The 18,139-nt window shown below is 36.3% G+C and overlaps 2 protein-coding genes across 3 annotated transcripts; both read right to left on the reverse strand.

The window, feature by feature from the left end:
* Positions 1-4,926: 4,926 nt before the first annotated feature.
* On the reverse strand, positions 4,927-11,082 carry LOC21389119 (UPF0400 protein C337.03). Of its 2 annotated transcripts, none has more exons than XM_010112625.2 (8): positions 10,853-11,082; positions 9,980-10,119; positions 9,329-9,576; positions 8,784-8,903; positions 8,474-8,627; positions 6,623-6,762; positions 6,495-6,530; positions 4,927-5,950 (listed from the first exon to the last, which is right to left on the reverse strand). In XM_010112625.2, exons 2-8 carry the CDS (start codon positions 10,053-10,055, stop codon positions 5,171-5,173), a joined length of 1,554 nt encoding a protein of 517 aa, XP_010110927.1. In that variant the 5' UTR covers positions 10,056-10,119; positions 10,853-11,082; the 3' UTR covers positions 4,927-5,170. The 2 variants fall into 2 exon arrangements, with proteins under 2 accessions (XP_010110927.1, XP_024030914.1); XM_024175146.1 differs by having other exon boundaries at positions 9,980-10,163.
* A 2,351-nt stretch (positions 11,083-13,433) lies between these two features.
* LOC112094401 (exocyst complex component EXO70B1) lies at positions 13,434-15,415 on the reverse strand. The gene is made up of 2 exons (XM_024175136.1): positions 14,613-15,415; positions 13,434-14,529 (listed from the first exon to the last, which is right to left on the reverse strand). Exons 1-2 carry the CDS (start codon positions 15,413-15,415, stop codon positions 13,434-13,436), a joined length of 1,899 nt encoding a protein of 632 aa, XP_024030904.1.
* Positions 15,416-18,139: the final 2,724 nt, after the last annotated feature.

An 18,139-nucleotide genomic window follows, 5' to 3' on the forward strand; every position in this document is an offset into this window, starting at 1 on the left:
TACCAAAATCCCTTCTGCTTAACATTAGGCCTTAAGGACCAAAACCAGAATGTGGACATTGCTCTGCAGTATTGCTAGGCTATATACATACATGCATAAGTATGTATATATATAGTGTCTGCATTGATAGCTATTTGACAATGCATATATACATGGTTATTTTTCTTTTCTGAGGTGGTAAAAGGGCTATTATTTTGTAATATCTAAGACGTCACTTTTAAAAATGGATTGAATTGATGACAAATTGTTTTTCTTTTTGTCATGATTCCTATTGTCTTTTTGTTTTCCTTTTAAAAGTTTTTGATACTCTTGTGAGCTTTCAATTGTCATGATTCATGTTGTTCTTTGTTGGGGTTATTGCAATTATTTTCTTCTTTCCTACTATGTTATATTTGTTGGATCACGGTAGTTTTTCTATTCTTATACTTCTTAATTTCTTTTAGTTAGCCCTGGTCGTTTAACAAAATCCAAATAATAGCTTGATATGTTAGTGATAGAATATTAGTGATGCAATGTGATTAAGTTAGCAGCTCTTGGTCTGAAAATAATTGATTTGTTTGGGCAGGACCTTGATATATTAATGATAGAAATTGAGTTGAAAAGGATAAATGTTGGATGTCTGCTGATAGAAGCACTTCTATAAAGCATTTCTGTGGACTTCGTGCAATACCATGTTCGTGTATTGTAATATACACGAGGTAACTATTATAATTTGAATACAACTGCCTAATTAGATAAAGCTGGTCTTTACTCATGGGAAAATTAGAAGTTGCAAAGTCAATAGATGAACAAATTAGTTTCTCTAATAGCTAAAGACAGTAATCATCTTAATCTTATTTCTTACTATACTATTTCTCTACCAATGTTAAGAGAATAGGAGGTTTGTTATTGTATAACCAATTCGAAGCATGTGCATAACAAAACTAAAATGGATTGAAAGAAAAAATCTTTGTCAAGTTGTTGTATATATGGACTGAGAATCTGTGCTCTACTTTTCAGGCACCTTTATATAGTCTTAGAGGATTCAAATATGTTGGACCTGATTTGTTTTGTGGATCCTGCACTCTTCTCTGCGGAAGGTTTTAGGTTTCATCAAAGGGAAAATGCTTTGCTTACTAAGCTGAATGATTCTATGGTGAACCAATTAGTTTTTGCCCCCTACAATTCAGGGTGAGTTTTCTAAAACTAAGTTGAAATGTTAGGATTAGGTTGAATGATTCTATGAAATTTTTTATCAAAATTGATGTGCTATGCATGCTTGAAATTTAGGAATCATTGGATGCTAACGGTCATTGACCCTTACAATGACTTGATGTATTTGTTGGACCCTCTTCATTAAGGCATTTTTTATGAGGAATGGAAGAAAATTGTGAATTGGTAAGAAAAACATTTGTTATTCAATGCCCTGCTATTTTCTTTTTTATCCTCTAATGGTATTGAGAATCTCATTGTAACACAAACGGTACAGTACATGGTACATGCTCTTAATCTTAGTTATGCTTAGGTTCTTTCTCTAAAGAGAATATTTATATTTTCTGTTGTAAAGTGCGCTGAAAAATTAAATGTGTTCAAGAAGAGGAAGGGAAAGAAAGCTCCCATTTGGAAAGCACTTAAGGTATAAAACTGATTTTTATGTTTAAGCTCTCTTTAATTTGAGAAGATTTTAGTCTCCTTATCAATGTCGACATTTATTTTTTTATAGTGCCCTCGTCAACCAACAAACACGGAGTGTGGATATTTTGTCATGAAGTATGTGAAGGAAATCATAGAAAATCGATGTTCACTAATAATGGAAAAGGTATGTAGTTGCAAGGGATGATAAATTCTTATGTATATATCATAAATTGTTCAGCCATATAATGCATTGAAAAGGTGTTTCTATATACTTGACAATGGATTTCATATTCTGTTTGCTCTTCTCTCTGTTTTTTTCTTTCTTTTTTCCTTTTTTTTTTTTTTTTTCAGTAATCGGGGCTGATGCTTTGTTTTACTGCATTGCTAATTTAGATTGTCACTTTTATAAAGCTATTACTTGTGGCTTGTTTTATTCTTTATCATTAATAAAATTCTTTTGTTTCTCATAAAAAAAAAGTATCTTGCTAGATTATCTAATGATCTTAATCATATTTGCAGTTGAATGAAAAGGAGACATACACTTAAATGGAGCTTGATGATGTGCGATCTGAGTGGGCTAATTGCATTGCGAATTACTTTTAGAAATAGCCATTGAGTTTACAGAGACAATTCACTTGGTTAGAGTTTGTGTTGTCTTATAAACAAACAACTGATCATGTTCATGTTTAATGGTTTGTGTTGTCATGTTGTGTTCGTTATGGGTGACACTAATGATCATTTGCATAATTATATACAAAAAACAACATAATTCACATGCCTTCATGAAGTTATTAAACATGATAATTTCGTGCATGATAAGTTTAAAAAATCTACACTATTATATATTCCACACTTTTAAACTTACTGATATTAGAATTCATGCATGTCGTTTGATTCTGATATATATGATTATGATGTTGATGATCAAAATTTTATATACATGAAATAGTGTTAAAAATGTCCTACCAATATTGAAGTTTCTTCAAAGTATATTAATATATAGCTAACTGAAGTACATAAAATTTGGTACAACAATTGCATGTGCATGGCAGTTTGCTAATATAATCAGATCCGTTGTGCTATTGGCATGCGTGAGGAAGAAAACAAGTAACTAAGCAAGGGAACTTCCTTGTGGCTTTATTAATGGTGGGTATTCAAAAATAACGGAATAGAATCATACAATATGGTGTATGAATGAAACAAAGGTTTTAAGACGTGTTCATAAACTACTTTCTCTCTCCCCAAACTATATTTTTCATTTTTGATGAAATTAAAGTGAACTAGTGAATTCACTAGATGGGATTGGCCCTTAAGCACATTGACCACACCCTAACTAAGTGGAGCTTTTTACAATCCCAAAACCATGGGAACTCAACTCACTCCAACTCCAAGTCTTTGTCTTGTTTGAGTAGAGAGAGAGATAGATGATGGCCTGATGTGGTGGCCAATGTTTTAAAGAGATTAGAGAGGATGAGACGGAAAGCAAATGCACTGTTGTACTTGTACCCATTCCACTCAACTCCACCTCTCTCTCCACTTTAATATTTGATTATTTGTTTCAAAATCATAATGTGGGAACCAACAACGGACACGCTCTGATCCGCTTATGGGCCCCACTGACACGTAATGATACGTGATTTTTTCATCACCACCGGTCACCTCGTTTCCTGAGTGCATGACCTCGTTTCCCGAGTACATATGCATGCCTCTACATAAAACATGCCTCTACTTAAATATTCCCCCTTTTCCCACTAAAGAACAACCTTTTTTTGTTTTTTGTTTTTTTTTTCATTGACTTTGGGTCTTTTGTTTTTGTTTTTTTTTCTTTGTTTAATAAAGGTCATTATAATCTATTTTCGTTCATTTCGTCGATTTAAATTTAAATTTTAAATTTTATTATAATAAAAATCTCTCATAAATAATTATATCTAATTTTTTTACTCCAGTAAAAAACTCTCATATAAAGTTACATCTCAACTCAAATTAAAAATTCAAATCAACAAACTAAATAGACTCTAATGACATGTTGTATATAAAGAGAATTTATATTAAAGATATATATATAAAAAAAGAAATCTTCAATTTTTTTTTAAACTTTATTAAATTTCTCTACTTTTGATATAAGGTACACCAGTAAAAAAATAATAATAATAAAGAATAATTTTCGTATTTAGGGTCCGTTTAATTCGTTGATTCAAATTTTTAATTCGAGTTGAGATGTAACTTTATGTGAAAGTTTTTTACTATATCAAAAAAATTAAATGTGACTGTTTCTGAGAGCTTTTTACTGTAGTAAAACTCGAATCGGTGAAATGACCAAGGTTTAAATTTGAGAAATATACTTCTTCTTTTCAATAGTTTGAGTTGAAAAATGAATTTTATATAAGATAAAACACTGTAGTAAAAAAGTTAAATTTATTTTTTTTTAAAGATAAAACACTATAGTAAAAAATTTGAGTTCGAAATTGTAAAAGAATGAAATGATAATCATCCTATAACATTTAAGGTCGTCTGTTAATACATTTTTATAATCTTTTAAATCAGTGAAATTAGAAAGTCAGACATAACACCTTTTTGGATTAAAAATTGAAATAAAAAGACAAAATACATAAAACCCTAAAACAAAACATGTGTGTATATATATTTAGAAATTGCAAATCTATCGCCCATAATATTTTTCGTAGAACATAAGATTTTTTTTTCCAAAAACTATTTAAAGTGTTTTTTCTCTTCACCTCCTTTTATTTAGTTCAAAAAGTGTATGAAGGATAAAGGAGAAATATATATTTCAAATTTAAAGGATTTCTTTGTAGTTGTTAGAAATAAACGGACAAAACTGAGAAAAAATTGCAACTAAAGCTTAATTAGAGGAATGCCACTTTTAGAGAGTTGAAAAACATAATTTTTCAGAAAAATTGGAGCCTAACTTTCACATCAAAGCCATATATGTAAATAACTAGACGTCAAAAAACCTAATTTGCACACAGTATTTTTATGTAATTAACTCCAAAACAAAAGTTTGGTCAAGTCCTAACTTGGGACTAATTTACACTATCACATAGGATTGCATCAGCCCAGCCCGTGGAAGACTGAGGTCCAAATTTCCTCCCAAGAGAAGGTGACTCCAAGGCCCATGCTCCTTACAATGAGTCCGGTAACTAATAATGGGCCTAAGGAAGGCCCAATAACGTTTTAATGAAAGTAAACATCTTCAGAATTACCAATAACGACCCCAGCACATGTACTTATCTTCTAATCCTTCCATCAGGAAATAAATAAATTATTATGCTCCAAACTTCATCAATTCAACAGTTCAATGAAAAAAAATTGTATTCAAATCCATAAATTTAGACGCAATTTAAAGTTACAAACATTACTAACTAGTAACTATGTGCAAAACTAACATGTGTATAACAAAAGGTACACAGTAAGTAATAAATAAAAGGTTCTCTGTAGGGAGAAACAAAAGCTTCAGATTTTTTTTTTCCCTTCTCCAGAGTCAATGTTAACACATCAAAATCTTCTCCCTCCTAGCTAGATATGGAACTAAGAAATATTATTGCCGAGAAATTGGCGCCATCGGCATCGAAGATGGCTGGTTGTAGAAATTACCATCTGGACCCTGGAAAGTCTGGTAAGAATTTGCTGTTGTTGAGTAGGGAGAAACCCCATTCAGAGGAGCCCCCACTGTTGTATAACCAGGCATTGTAGGTGGTGCTTGTTGGGTTATGCTGTAGCTGTATGGTACATTGGCCATGGACCCAGTAGCAGTCTGCATAAATTGGGGCACTGGGTACTGCGGCATTGGTGGTAGTGGTGGCAACGGTGGAGGCGACGACGATGGAGGAGGTGGCGGCTCGCTTGGATTGAATTGTTGGCTGGTGTCGGGATGAGGAAAGGGAGAAACCGGTGGTGGTTGAGTATTCTGAGGAACATACGGTGATTGGTCATTCTCGAGCTTAGGCCTCTTTTCAGATGGATAGTCACCAGAGGATTCTTTCATTGTGTTGCCTATGACACCCTCCGACGCCAAGGAGGATAGAACATAAGAGAGCATCTGAGCGGAGGATGTTGAGGCAGTTAGTTTTGCCGCCACTGCTGCAGCTGCAGATTTGCGGGGATCTTCCTCCATGTGTACCGATTTTTCAGGAAAAGGCGCTGCATGGGTGTACATTACCGGTGCAGATTGCTCCTTATCTCCTGCTATTAAGCTGTGTGGCACTACGGAAGTGTGAACCTCCTTGGGACCATGGTTAGCTAGCGACAGCGGCACATTGTCATGGCCTACTAATTGACGGCAGATAGTAGTGGCGTGCTCTGACTGGGATTGCGCAGCCTGGGAAACAAAACATATTCAAAACACAAGTACCATATACAAGTAGGACTTTTACATTATGTTTAGTAGAGGAGGAAAGTGGTAGGAAAAGAAGAAAAAAGGGCAGAGTTTTTAAGAAAATGGATTAGTGGGTTGTTTGATACAAGCGCAAAGAGAAAGTAAGAGAAAACTGAGGGGATGAAAGGATCAATGGGTTGCCATTTATTATCCCTCCAATAGCAGAGAGATTATTTTGAGAAGAAACTTGTTACATCTTATATATAAAGTCAAATTTCTCTTTTGTCCTCATTTCAAAAGTAATAACGTCGTTACTCTCACTTATATGTCCTATTCCTCCTTATGTAACCTTCTACCTATGAAAGGGAGTGTAATCAATGCATGTATGTAAAAGGAAACGAAAATCTTAACATATAATGAAAGACGAGACGACCGGTTGGGTTAAAAGCTTTGCCTTCATCAATTTACCAAAAAAACAAGAACTATTACAAAAAAGAAAAAGTGGGAACAAAAGACGTTTTCGGAGTTGGATTTAAGAACACCAAACCTGAAGTTGATTACGGACTTGATCCAGCTTAGATTCCTGCAAACAAAACCAAATCAGCTGCGCGTACTTGTCCACATATTTGTATTTATATGAACAATTCGTAACTACAAAGTAGCCTGCCAACAAACCTGCTCTCTTAGAGCCTCTTGCAGAAGAGACACAAGACTAGCTCTTGACGATTCAACTGTCGTTAGTTGTTCAATACAGTCTTGCAGTACAGAATTCTGCCCCTGCAGATCCTCCACAAGTGTAGATCCATGAAATTTCCCTGCCCCCAAAAAGAAGATTTAGAAATTTGTTTCAGTCCGAGCACCTTTTTCTATTTTTTTTCCCTTCAAATATATCAAGTTTAATTGGCTTTTTGAAGTTTAGACCACAAAAACATCTGATTTCTGGATATCAAAATATGTGTACATATATATTTATCTTAGGAATATTGTACTTAAGGTTTGTATGATAAAGTTTTAAAAAATGAGGTGCGTTTGGTTGCAATGAGAGAATGGTAATGGGGATGGAAATTAGAATGGTAATGGAATATAATGGAAAGGAAAGATGATTCATTTGTTTGGTTCTACTTTTACAAATGCAATGGAATGGGATATGAATATTTTTATGTTGACAAAATTACCCATCATGCTAATATAACTATATATATTAATATAATAATTTAATAACTAATATTATATATATAATTATAAGGATATAATATACATAATTATAATTATAGTTATATAATATTTATTATTAAAATACAATCATACTATATAATATAATAAAATAATGATATTGTGATTAGTTTATATTATAATGTTACCACTATATATATTATATTATTAGAAATATAGTATAATTATAAAAATGTAATAATAGAATATAATATAACATGTTATAATTATAATATATAATATAGTATATTTCATTTTTAATTATAGTATATTATCTATTATTTATTATAATATAAATTTATATTGTAATTATATAAATAAATAATTATAATATTATAAAATATAATATCTAATTATAATTATAATATTATATATTTAAAATAATAAAATCTTAATTTTTATTATAGCTATTATATTATTAATGACAACATCACATCTATATAATATAATATAACATAACATAATATAATATAATAATATTATTTATAAAATATATGATTATTATATTTAATTTTATAAAAAATACTACTATCCCTATAATTACAATAATAATTATTATAATATTTATAATTATAATATTCAAGGGTAATGATGGAAAAGAAAATTAAAAGAGCTTGGAATGGACATTCTTCTCATGTGAGGAAGGAATGATGATTTACCCATTTAATGGGAAAGTCATTTCATTTTGAATGGCCATTCCTTTTCTTAAAACCAACCAAACATAAGAAAAAACCTTAATTCCTTTCCATTCTCCCGAACCAAACACACCCTAAGTGAGTATGGCTGGAATTTTTGAACTTTTAGGCCTCGTTCACTTCGCGGATTCGAGTTTTCAATTCGAGCTGAGATGTGACATTTTGTGAGAATTTTTCACTGTAGTAGAAAAAGTTAGATGTGACATTTTCTGAGAGCTTTTTACTGTAGAAACCTAGAACTGAAAACTCAAATCGGTGAAATGAACGAGGTCTTAAATTATCAGCTCTGAGTGGGGACAAAATGAGTGTTTAATTGAATTTTTTAAGATTTCTACAGAAGTTAACAAGTACAAAATCATGAGGGGAAAAAACGAAAGTTTAAATTGAAAAGTTTAATATTCAGTTTCTCATCATTCCAATATTCCGATAAAATAACCTAAATATGAATGGAAGCAAATAAACTCTACTCAAATTAAATCGTCGCAATCAATGTGCACACACCAAGCTTGCGACTAACCTAGTATTAGTCTAACAGAAAGAGACTGAGGGAATGTGAACATGCAACACATATAAATCATTACAAACAAGACATGTTGAACATACAATCGCAAGAATATACCTGCATTGATATCACTACCGATTTCCTTATCTACTTTCTCAACAAAGTTGATAGCATTCCTACATTTGCTCAGTATTACGTCTTCCTCCATATGCCCATAAACAACATGATAACCTGAAACTATTTTTTCCAGCGTATTTCCAGCAGAATGTTTCTGTTCCAACAAATGGACAAAAAAGAGAGAGAACGAGTCAACACTCAAAAATCATATACACAAGTATTTGTTTTTAACCAAAACCTCAAAAAGAGGAAGGAAAAGAATATAGGAAACCTATTTAGTTGCACTGCCTGCTAATATAATTTGAATTACCAGTTTGACGTTCAAAGGCTTTCCATTTCTGTTATTGTTTTCCAGGTGCCTTCCCATAAGCTCTTCCTTTAGAATTTGCCCCCGAGAACCAAACACTTTTCTTTCTTCCCATATGCTAATCTATATGAGTTAAAAGAAAAGAAAGTATTAGCAATATCTCCTGCTATTTTTCAAGCTAAAAACATACTAATGAATGCCTCGCCAAAATTTCCCAGGTTTGAAATTTTCCATTATGATATCAGTCTGGTTGCAAAGTAATCAAAATTACAAAATAGCACTTTTTTGTAGACATCATACAAATTCAATGGAATACCCAAAAGAAAAAGGGTTTATTCAGAGAAACTCATCAATTAGAAAGCAAACACCCACACAAGGATAAAAAAGCTATACCCCCCAACCCACGAGGCATCATTAAAAGTAAGCCTCTTCAAAAGTACATTGTCCTTAGATGTCCAAAAATACTGCTGTCTTCGGGGAGAATAAATTTAGAAATCATGTAAGTGTACTTGAGTAGAAGACCAGTATGGAGAGTTAGATGAGAATACCAGTCGTAGTGCTGCATTTCTTCCAAATTCATCTCCGTTTTCAACTACATCACGAAGAGCATCTGGAAGAACTTTCCAAAATTCACCAACAAACTCTGAGCCTTTGCGCCTACTGTTCTGCAGAATATCATTTGCTAGGTACAGAAAAGCCAATCTTTGGTCACGCGGGGAGCAATGAAATTGCCTATCCCATGTTTCAACAACTTGTCTTGCTTTGTTCATGTGGAAAATACACCAGTGCGATAGAGCTTCACATCATTAAGGATAACAGCTAAGCAAATTAGTAAGCAAAGAAATAACTGATTTTCGGAAATAAATTTGAAATGATGAAAACAAATAAATAACTCTTTTAGAATTCCATACAGAGAAGAAATATAATATCAGAATTTCATACAAAAGCTATTCATTTCTTATTAGACATAACAATATATGTACTAAATGAATATGTTTCTTAACAATGGATTACAAAACGAAATATTTACAAATAAAGGTATCTGACATGAGGAGATCATTTGTTGTTGTCATCAAGGTTCAAGAAAAGAAATACAAGTGTATGTAAGAAAACCAACAGTACATAGCTTAAAACAAAATATCACGAGCTGACAACCATAAAAAAGCAATTCATTTCTGATTCGTATATCGTGAGGATACTCTCTATGCTGGTCTGAGTATTGTTGAGCTTGGTTAGCTTTTCCACAAAGATTTGTGGATTGAATGTACTGCCCATGATTTCCACAAGGATTGAGCTCTACAGTTGAAGCTTTATTGCAGACCTTTTAAAGCAAAGGAACCTTCACACGACAATGAAATTCACTTTAGAAAACCACAAGATATCCTACACGAAAAAGAAAAAAAAAATTATTGAAATAAAGGGAACAGAAATAACAAAATCAACTGTATAAAACGTGATCTAAAAACATTTAAAAAAAAAAAAAAACAAAGAAAAGAACAACAATTTAGAGCTCATTAATTGTTGACGGACCTTTGGAAATAATCTTTCCATCATGATTAGCATTATTTCCACATACCATATGTATGTGTTTGTATACGCGTGTGTGTATAACATAACCAATCAGAAAATAAAAATTCACTTACCACATCACTTGACACTTAAACTTGGTAGATTACTTGGGAATCCTGTCACACTCCAATTCTATTTTCTAATTCTTTACTCATCAGGATTGCATTTGTGTTAAACTATTTAGAGTCAATTTCTCAAAAATTCAAATTATCAATTTCAACATTCAGTGATGATTCAATTAAACACCCAAAAACAAAACTCTTCTGCAATTCAAAACCTAAAATTTGCTTCAGTATTATCAACTGTGTTCATCCAACTCAACCAGTCACAAGGATTCTTGCCTAAAAAATCGCCACACAGTTTTTTTTTTAAATAAATAAACAAAGCAGGATAATAAGACAAATAAGAAATTCGGACCAAACGACAAGAAAGTAAAGCCCTAAACGGCAACGAAAACGAGTAATGAGATCAATAATTGGAAGCCCTAAAGTTAGGGAAGGAACCTGTTGAGAAAAAAATGGCGGCGACTGAGGTATTATTGAAGAATCAGAAGAAGCAGGTGAAACCGGAATGCTCTGGCTCTTCTTCCATGGAAGATTCTAGAAGAATTAGGGGGAATTTTCTGGATAATTTTATGGAATCGAAAACTCCAAACTCCGAAGAACTGTGAAGTGGTTTTATCTGAGGAGATTATTATTATCTTCTGTCGAACGGCTATGGTTTTGAGTGTTGTTTGTTGTTACAACTTGTGTTTAGTTCGCTTGACGTGAGACAGTTGTGGAAAATTCCGTGATGGATTCGATAAATTGCGAAACTACCCCTCCGTGTTGGTAAATTTGCCATTTTGGGCTCGTGAAATTATGAAAACCTAAGTACACTGCCGCGTTGCAGAGAGAGAGAGAGAATCTAAGGAGGGTAAAGAAGTATCTTTCATTTTTATTTTTTCATTTTTCATTTTGTTTTTAAATTTGCTAAAAGGGTAAAAAAAAAAGTATCTTGTTGCGTCGCCTACGTGCGCTTTTCATTTATTGTCTCGGGTCGTACGTATCTTTACCCGGCCCGTTGTTTAAAATTGGGCTTCATTTTTTTTTTCCTTTCTACCGGTTATTAGTTAATCTTATTGAGATATTTAGGCAATATGCATGGTTTTTAAGGTTTGGTTGATTTTTACTATGAGTATTAAAATTATTATAAAATATACTATAATAATATCATTTAAGTTTTGTGTTTTGATCAAAATTATACTTATATTTTTACGTATTTGATTTTGTATTTTAAATTTTACAATACGTTTTGTGATTTTTCATGTATATATGTAAGATTTTTATGGATTTTACGATTTTTAAGTATATTTAGCTGTGACATTCTTTGTAATAGTTTATGTCTCATAACATATTTCAATCCAAATTCAAAACCTGTGGTATTCCTATAAAGTGCCCAATTCTATTTCTAGTTTGAAATTATAGTTGACTGAGCTTGTTCATTCGTTAGTTTAAATCACAACTCAAGGTTTACAGTGTTTTTTTTTCGTAAAAATTCAAATTCAACTTTTTCTCCTACAATGTTTTCTTTCATGTGAATTCACTTTTTAATTCAAGTTTTCAACTCAAACGAGCGAAACGAACGGGGCCTAATATTTAGTTGTAATTTTTAAAATATTTTAGAATCAGTACTTAAACAATTAAGTCGTCACAAATCAATCTTTATGTCAATTCTTCGATTGTTAAGATTTTAATAAAATTTAACATGATTTTCTTTTACCAGTCATGCTTCAACATGTAAAATTACAAAATTAACATCTACTAAACCACACATGGTACTCGTATATGAAAAAGATTTAAGTATTAGATAGACAAAATTATAAATTTGGATGGTTTCATAAATGACTTATGGGATAATTGTTTGGCAGAGCTTTCTAAGGGATTGTCTCTAGTAGGCCATCTTATCGGTATGACTAGTTTTTTGATTGTTAGGTATGATCAAATCAAATGAGATTGAAAAAATATGTAAAACATGCAATTTTTGAAGCATGTTTCACAGTTAAAACTGATTAAAAAAAAATAGAATTACTAATAGTTTCATTTTTCTAGTATTACGAGAGAAACTCCCGCTTTCTAAATGTTGCTTTGGGCTTTGTGGGTTTCAAAATAGCTTTGAGAGTGTTTGGATAATCCCTTATAAGAGTTTTGCCTTTTCCGAATAGTTACTAGTAAAAGTAACAAAATGTGGCTTTTCAAAAAAGCCATTCAGTATATAATTTGAAACTTATACTAGAATTTCAACAAGATTGTAACATTTTTTTTTGTTATTATAACATTTAAAAATCATTTTGACTTATTTAAACTTTTTTAAAAACATAATTTCAAACACTCACGGAAGAGTTACAACTTCTACATATTTTCTTTTGTTGGCTAAGAGTAAAAATAAAAACTCTGCTAAATTGCCTGTAAATGAATAGGTACATTGTGACTTAAAAAAAAAAAAATGTATAAACGAAAGCTCAACATAAAATGATAAATTAACAAGTTGGCATATGGCCATAACCATATGGTGCTTTGAGTATATTTTAAAAAATTTTACGAAACAAAAGAAATTAAAGGAAAAGGATAAAAGAAATCCATAAAATAAACTAGTATATTGATATTTCATAACGTCGGCTGTCCAATGTATTTGGGCTGGAAAATATACATTCGGCAATGTCAAAGGGCATTAATTATGGTACAATTTTGTGGCATTATGCGATACCACAAAATTGTAAATTGTAAAATGAAGAAAAGAAAAGGAAAAAATTTGTTGAAATGAACAAAAATTGTAAGTAGATTAGCCAAAAAAAAAAAAAAGGAATTGTAAGTCAATCTAGCGGAGTGAGTCCATCAGCATCTGTACTTGCCAGGAATGCTTTGGTCATTTGACCACAGGAAATGACCAAATCAACCTCGTAATTCTAATATAATTGCCACGCGTGGCAAAGCCATTGGACTCATTCCCCAGACCTTTTTCTGTCCCATATGATTATATCGTTATTTTTCATGCACGCTGACATTTTTCTAATCATCAAAGATGACGACGAGAGATCACATTTGATCACTGTTTCCTCCTTGCCATAGGCGTGGTGTTCCCATCAAAAAGCTCATCAATGTAGTTCTCCAAATCCTCAGGCTGAAACTTGACATACTTCTCCGTCTGCCTTCCCGGATCCAAGTACTGCGAGAACCTCCCCAAGAACGCCCTGTACGCCGGAATCACCACCGCCGTTATCGACACCCTAAGCTCCGACTGCAGCTGCTCGTCGCTCACCACCCACGAACTCTGCGTCCGATGAATCTCCTCGAACATCGCGTTGAAGCTCTTGAACCTCTCCTTCAGCACCGGCTTTTTCGCCACTTTCCCGTTTACCACGTTCAGTCCCTCGTGACTCAAACACCCCAGGAGTTTGCTCCACGTCTCTCTCTGATAGTTCTTGTGGAACTGCCTCAGCTCCGACGACTTCCTTCGGCACCACGTGTCCCCCATCAAACCGTTGATCTCCGCCGAGGTCTTGATCTTCTGTAATATGTACCGTCCGTTGTTCATCATGAAGATCGAGCTCAGCGCGACGTCCTTGTACACCTTTGATTTCGTTTCTAGGTTCGAGTCCAGCAGATCCATTACTCTAATCAGCTGGACCGAAAACGGCGATACTTCGTCATCTTTTCGGTCATCGGTTTTGGAATGTTCCTTGAAGACTTGCTCAATCGTGTCTTTGTACTCGCAGGCGTACTTGAGGTAATTTATGGTGTAGCGCGTCAGCGGATGAACCGCACCGCCGGGCACCGGAGTTCTCCCCGTGTCGGCTTTGATCGAGTTCTCCAAATCGCAGAATATGCATATTGCGGCCTCGCCGAGGCGGGACCGGGCCAGGGAGGTCTCCGTACTGAGCTCGGCGGCGCACTCGTCGGCTGGGAAGAGGCCGTCCATCTTTGGAACCATGTCGCGCAAGGTCTCGTACATGTCCAGCGTCTTGAACAGCTTCTCCGCCGAGCGCTTCGACATCGCGATGCCCTCCGAGAAATCCAGAAGCTGTATTACCACTCCTCTGGCTAGGTTGCTGAACAGACTCGCCGCAATCGATGGGTTATGATCGGAAAACACTGCCTCCGCCAGGCTCCGCTCCTCCGCAAAATGGACGGTCGCGCATTGCCTAAACATATATATAAAAATATGATCAATATTAATTATAAAAATAATTATTTCGCGGATTAAAATGATTTCAATATATATTGCCTGAAGGTGTTGATCCAGGCAGGGACGATCTCTCTCTCGAGGGATTCCCAGTGCATCTTCTGAACATCGTCGATGGTGATCTTCTCGAATCCCAAGCTCTGCAAGATCTCCTCCAGCGCGTTCCTCCTCGCGATCATGTAAACCTCGCAGCATTCTGACTCATATCCTCCGAAAATCATCTCCTTCGCGATCTTGTTCATGCTTAAAACGACGTCGCGAGTATACCCCGGGAATATTGTAGTACTTTGATCATCCGAATTATTATTCTTAATATTGTCGCCAGCATCGCTATTAATATTATCCGAATCTTCAACGGTCTTGGAATCTTCGAGAAGCGATCGGAATTCTTCTTGGAGATACGCCATGGCACGCTGTTGGACGCTTCCGATGCGATTAATCAGAGAAATACTATTCTCCTCCGATTTGGAATTAACGACATTTAACTGCTTGTGCAGCTTTGATACTCTGTTTACAGATTCCAGAAATGCTGTCTCGCAATGATTATATTTCTTATTTGATTCGCGCTTCGTGATCTTTTCTTCGACGAGGTCCAGGAACTCGTTGATGACGGAATCTGCAGGCACGGCCTCGATCGACGCGTCGTCGTTGACGAACCGAACGATTTCTTCGGAGGCCTTCTTTATGGTGGTTTGATCAGGAGCTTCATTGCCATCAGCTTGAGGAGGAAGAGGAGGAGTCTCTTCTTTAATTGGTAGCTCCTCCTCCGCAGCGACCTCCGTTTTGGTATTGCCGATCAGTTTTCCGTTAATGAAATCCTCTTCTGAAAGGTCCTTATTCTCCATTGCGATGGATAATCAGCAAGATCAGAGATATGCAAACAATACGATGGATCAGGTGAACCCTTTTTTTTTTTTTTTTTCAGTTTGGAGTTTTTGCTACTTTTTTTTTTTCGTTGATCTGAAAAGAAAGGGAATATAGAATTGGTCGTTGCGATTTGCGAGAGAGACGGGTGGGGGAATTGGGAGTTGGGAAATTGGAATGTATGGACACAAAATCCACTTCTGTATATTTACCTAAAATTCATTTTGTTTTTGTGGATAAAATTGATCTTTTCAGTTTAAAAAAAAAAAAAAAAAAAAAAAACTAAAATGGGAAAATAACAATAAAAAAGTTGATTATATAATGATTTGAAGAATTCGTTGTGTGCTTTGGGGGTTTTGACCGTCCTTTTATACTTTGCACGACTTTGTTTACCAATTTTGTCGGAGAGTGCGTAATGATACTGATCGCCATGGCCAAACGGGTATTAACATCGATTGGTATTCTTTTTTCCCTTTTCAAAGGCAATTGTTTCTAACTTACTAACCAAAATTAAATTCTAATCTTATTTAAGGATAGGAGGATTAGTTGATGGATTCTAAAACTTGTAGTTGTTTGGTAGGAAATGTTAGGGAAAAAAAAAAGATTACAGGTTCATAATTATTAATAAAAATTATTCTAAAATATTAGTCTTTAAATTTTGTTGACGGTGCTTTTCCGGCAACTCGTAATTACTTCTCCGGGAACGCTCACGGTTGCGCTAACCACTGAATCAAGTAATAAGCGGCAAAACAATGTAGAAGAGACAACGATTTTATAGTGGTTCGACAATAATTTTGTGCCTAATCCACTTGTGCATGCACTATTTTCTCAGATGTTTACAAGTTTTCTCTCTGTAATACCAATGGTGTCTAACCCTTTTCTGGGTTTCGTTCGTTCTATTTATAGGCCTCTACATGCGATTACATATTCCCGGCTCCCAAGGAGGAAGCCATCTTCTGTTCTCGATCCTCGTGAGGGTAGGTGAGTTTTCATGATGACTTTTCCTAGAAATACAGCTGATCCTCTCAACCTGCCGCCTGATTTCCTAACTTCTGCAGTAGCAGTCGGATCAATACTTCCCTCCTCGGGTTGACATGACTTCTGGCAAAAAGGACCGACAATGTTCCCTCGACGCAGCGATCTCAGCACGTAGAGCCCTCGCCCGGCGCCTCTCCTCTTGCGCGATCTCTCAACGCATAGGGCACGTTTGCTATGCCTTACCGTCGATGCCAACAGCCGGTCCTCCGCGGGGAGTCCTCGGCGTCGGTCGTTCGAAGGAATGGTCGATGTCTCGACCATGGTGTAATAATTACCCCTAGACTAGAATGTCGTGGTGTGACTTTCCTGGCTATACAGCGTCGAGGATGCCGCCTGGAAAGGGACATTTCTGCGGTTTAGGACTACTGCTCGCGAGTATTGTGATCATTGCGGCTGGTTTCTCGGGCAGTGGAGCAGTCACGTCGATTGTACGAACCGTCACGTCCTCATTTCCCTAACGCCACGTGGGACGGGGGGATGAATTATCACCGTCGGATCAAGTCCTTTCCTGTTGCTCTCTCCCCAGCCGCTCGATCATGCCTTCTCGGATCCACCATCGGATGAGACCGATTCAAATTCTACGGTCGAGATCTGGAGCCCTTTGGACTCCTCGAAGACCCCTTGACTTCCTCTCTTGCGGGTATATATACCCCCTTACCTTTGCATTTCTGACTACCGAGCTTTCAAGACGCCATTACTCTGCCGGATTTTCCCCTGAGCCGTTTCCTCCGTGCATCTTCCGTGTTTGAACCGTCCATCGTTCTCAGATTCGAGCATCCTCCAACTCCGGTAAGTCCTTATTCCCCATGTTCTTCCCCGTGGGTCCGGTCGCCTCGTCTGCGACCGTCGCATCGAAATGTGTTGCAAATAAGAGGGGGGGGGGGGGGGAGCGGCCTTGCCGGGTGCCGCCGGCCTTACGCCGACGGCGGGGCTGGCAATGTCCGACCTCCTGGGTGCCGTTGAGGCCCTCGGACTTGGCTCTGAGCCTCCGTGGCTTGCGATGTAGTATGTTTTTCTCTTACCTTGCGCTTTGGACATCTCGACCGCTAGGAGCTAACTCCCTCTTTGCCTTTCATTTTCAGAACATGTCGTCAAAGCAAGTTAGAGGTCTAGAGGTCGAGAGGTTTCCGAGCATAGGGTCAGGGAAGACCCCGAGGACGTCGCTACCTCCAGCACGTCTTTGGGCGGAAGCGGGGATTCCCTACTTCGCCAAGTCGAGGAGTACGTTGATGTGTCTGCCTCGTCTTCCCAACAAGACGCACTCGTTCTCCTTGACGACGAGGGTGTCGACCCGCAGGCCGGCTCTCTCGGGCGTCAAGGGTATGGGGCTGCGCCCACAAATACTCTTTCAGGGCTGGCCACAGACCTCGACCCATCCAAGATCAGGCCCCACGCCGCTAGAAAGGCATTCATCGACGCAGGGATCGACCCTCTTCACTTCTACCTGATCATTCCGACCCCCCACGACAGGGCGCATAACCCTCCCCCCGGTCATATGACCGTGTACACCCGGGCACTTACCTTTGGGCTAACCTTGCCCTTCCACCCCTTTGTGAAGGCTTTCTGCGGCCTTCACAGGATCTCACCCGCACAATTGTCACCCAATTGTTGGGTGACAATAAACTCCATGATAATATTGTGGAGGAAAATTTTGAGCCTCGACTTCA

This window comes from Morus notabilis, unplaced genomic scaffold, assembly GCF_000414095.1.
Source record: "Morus notabilis unplaced genomic scaffold, ASM41409v2 Scaffold136, whole genome shotgun sequence".
Classification (NCBI taxonomy): domain Eukaryota; kingdom Viridiplantae; phylum Streptophyta; class Magnoliopsida; order Rosales; family Moraceae; genus Morus; species Morus notabilis.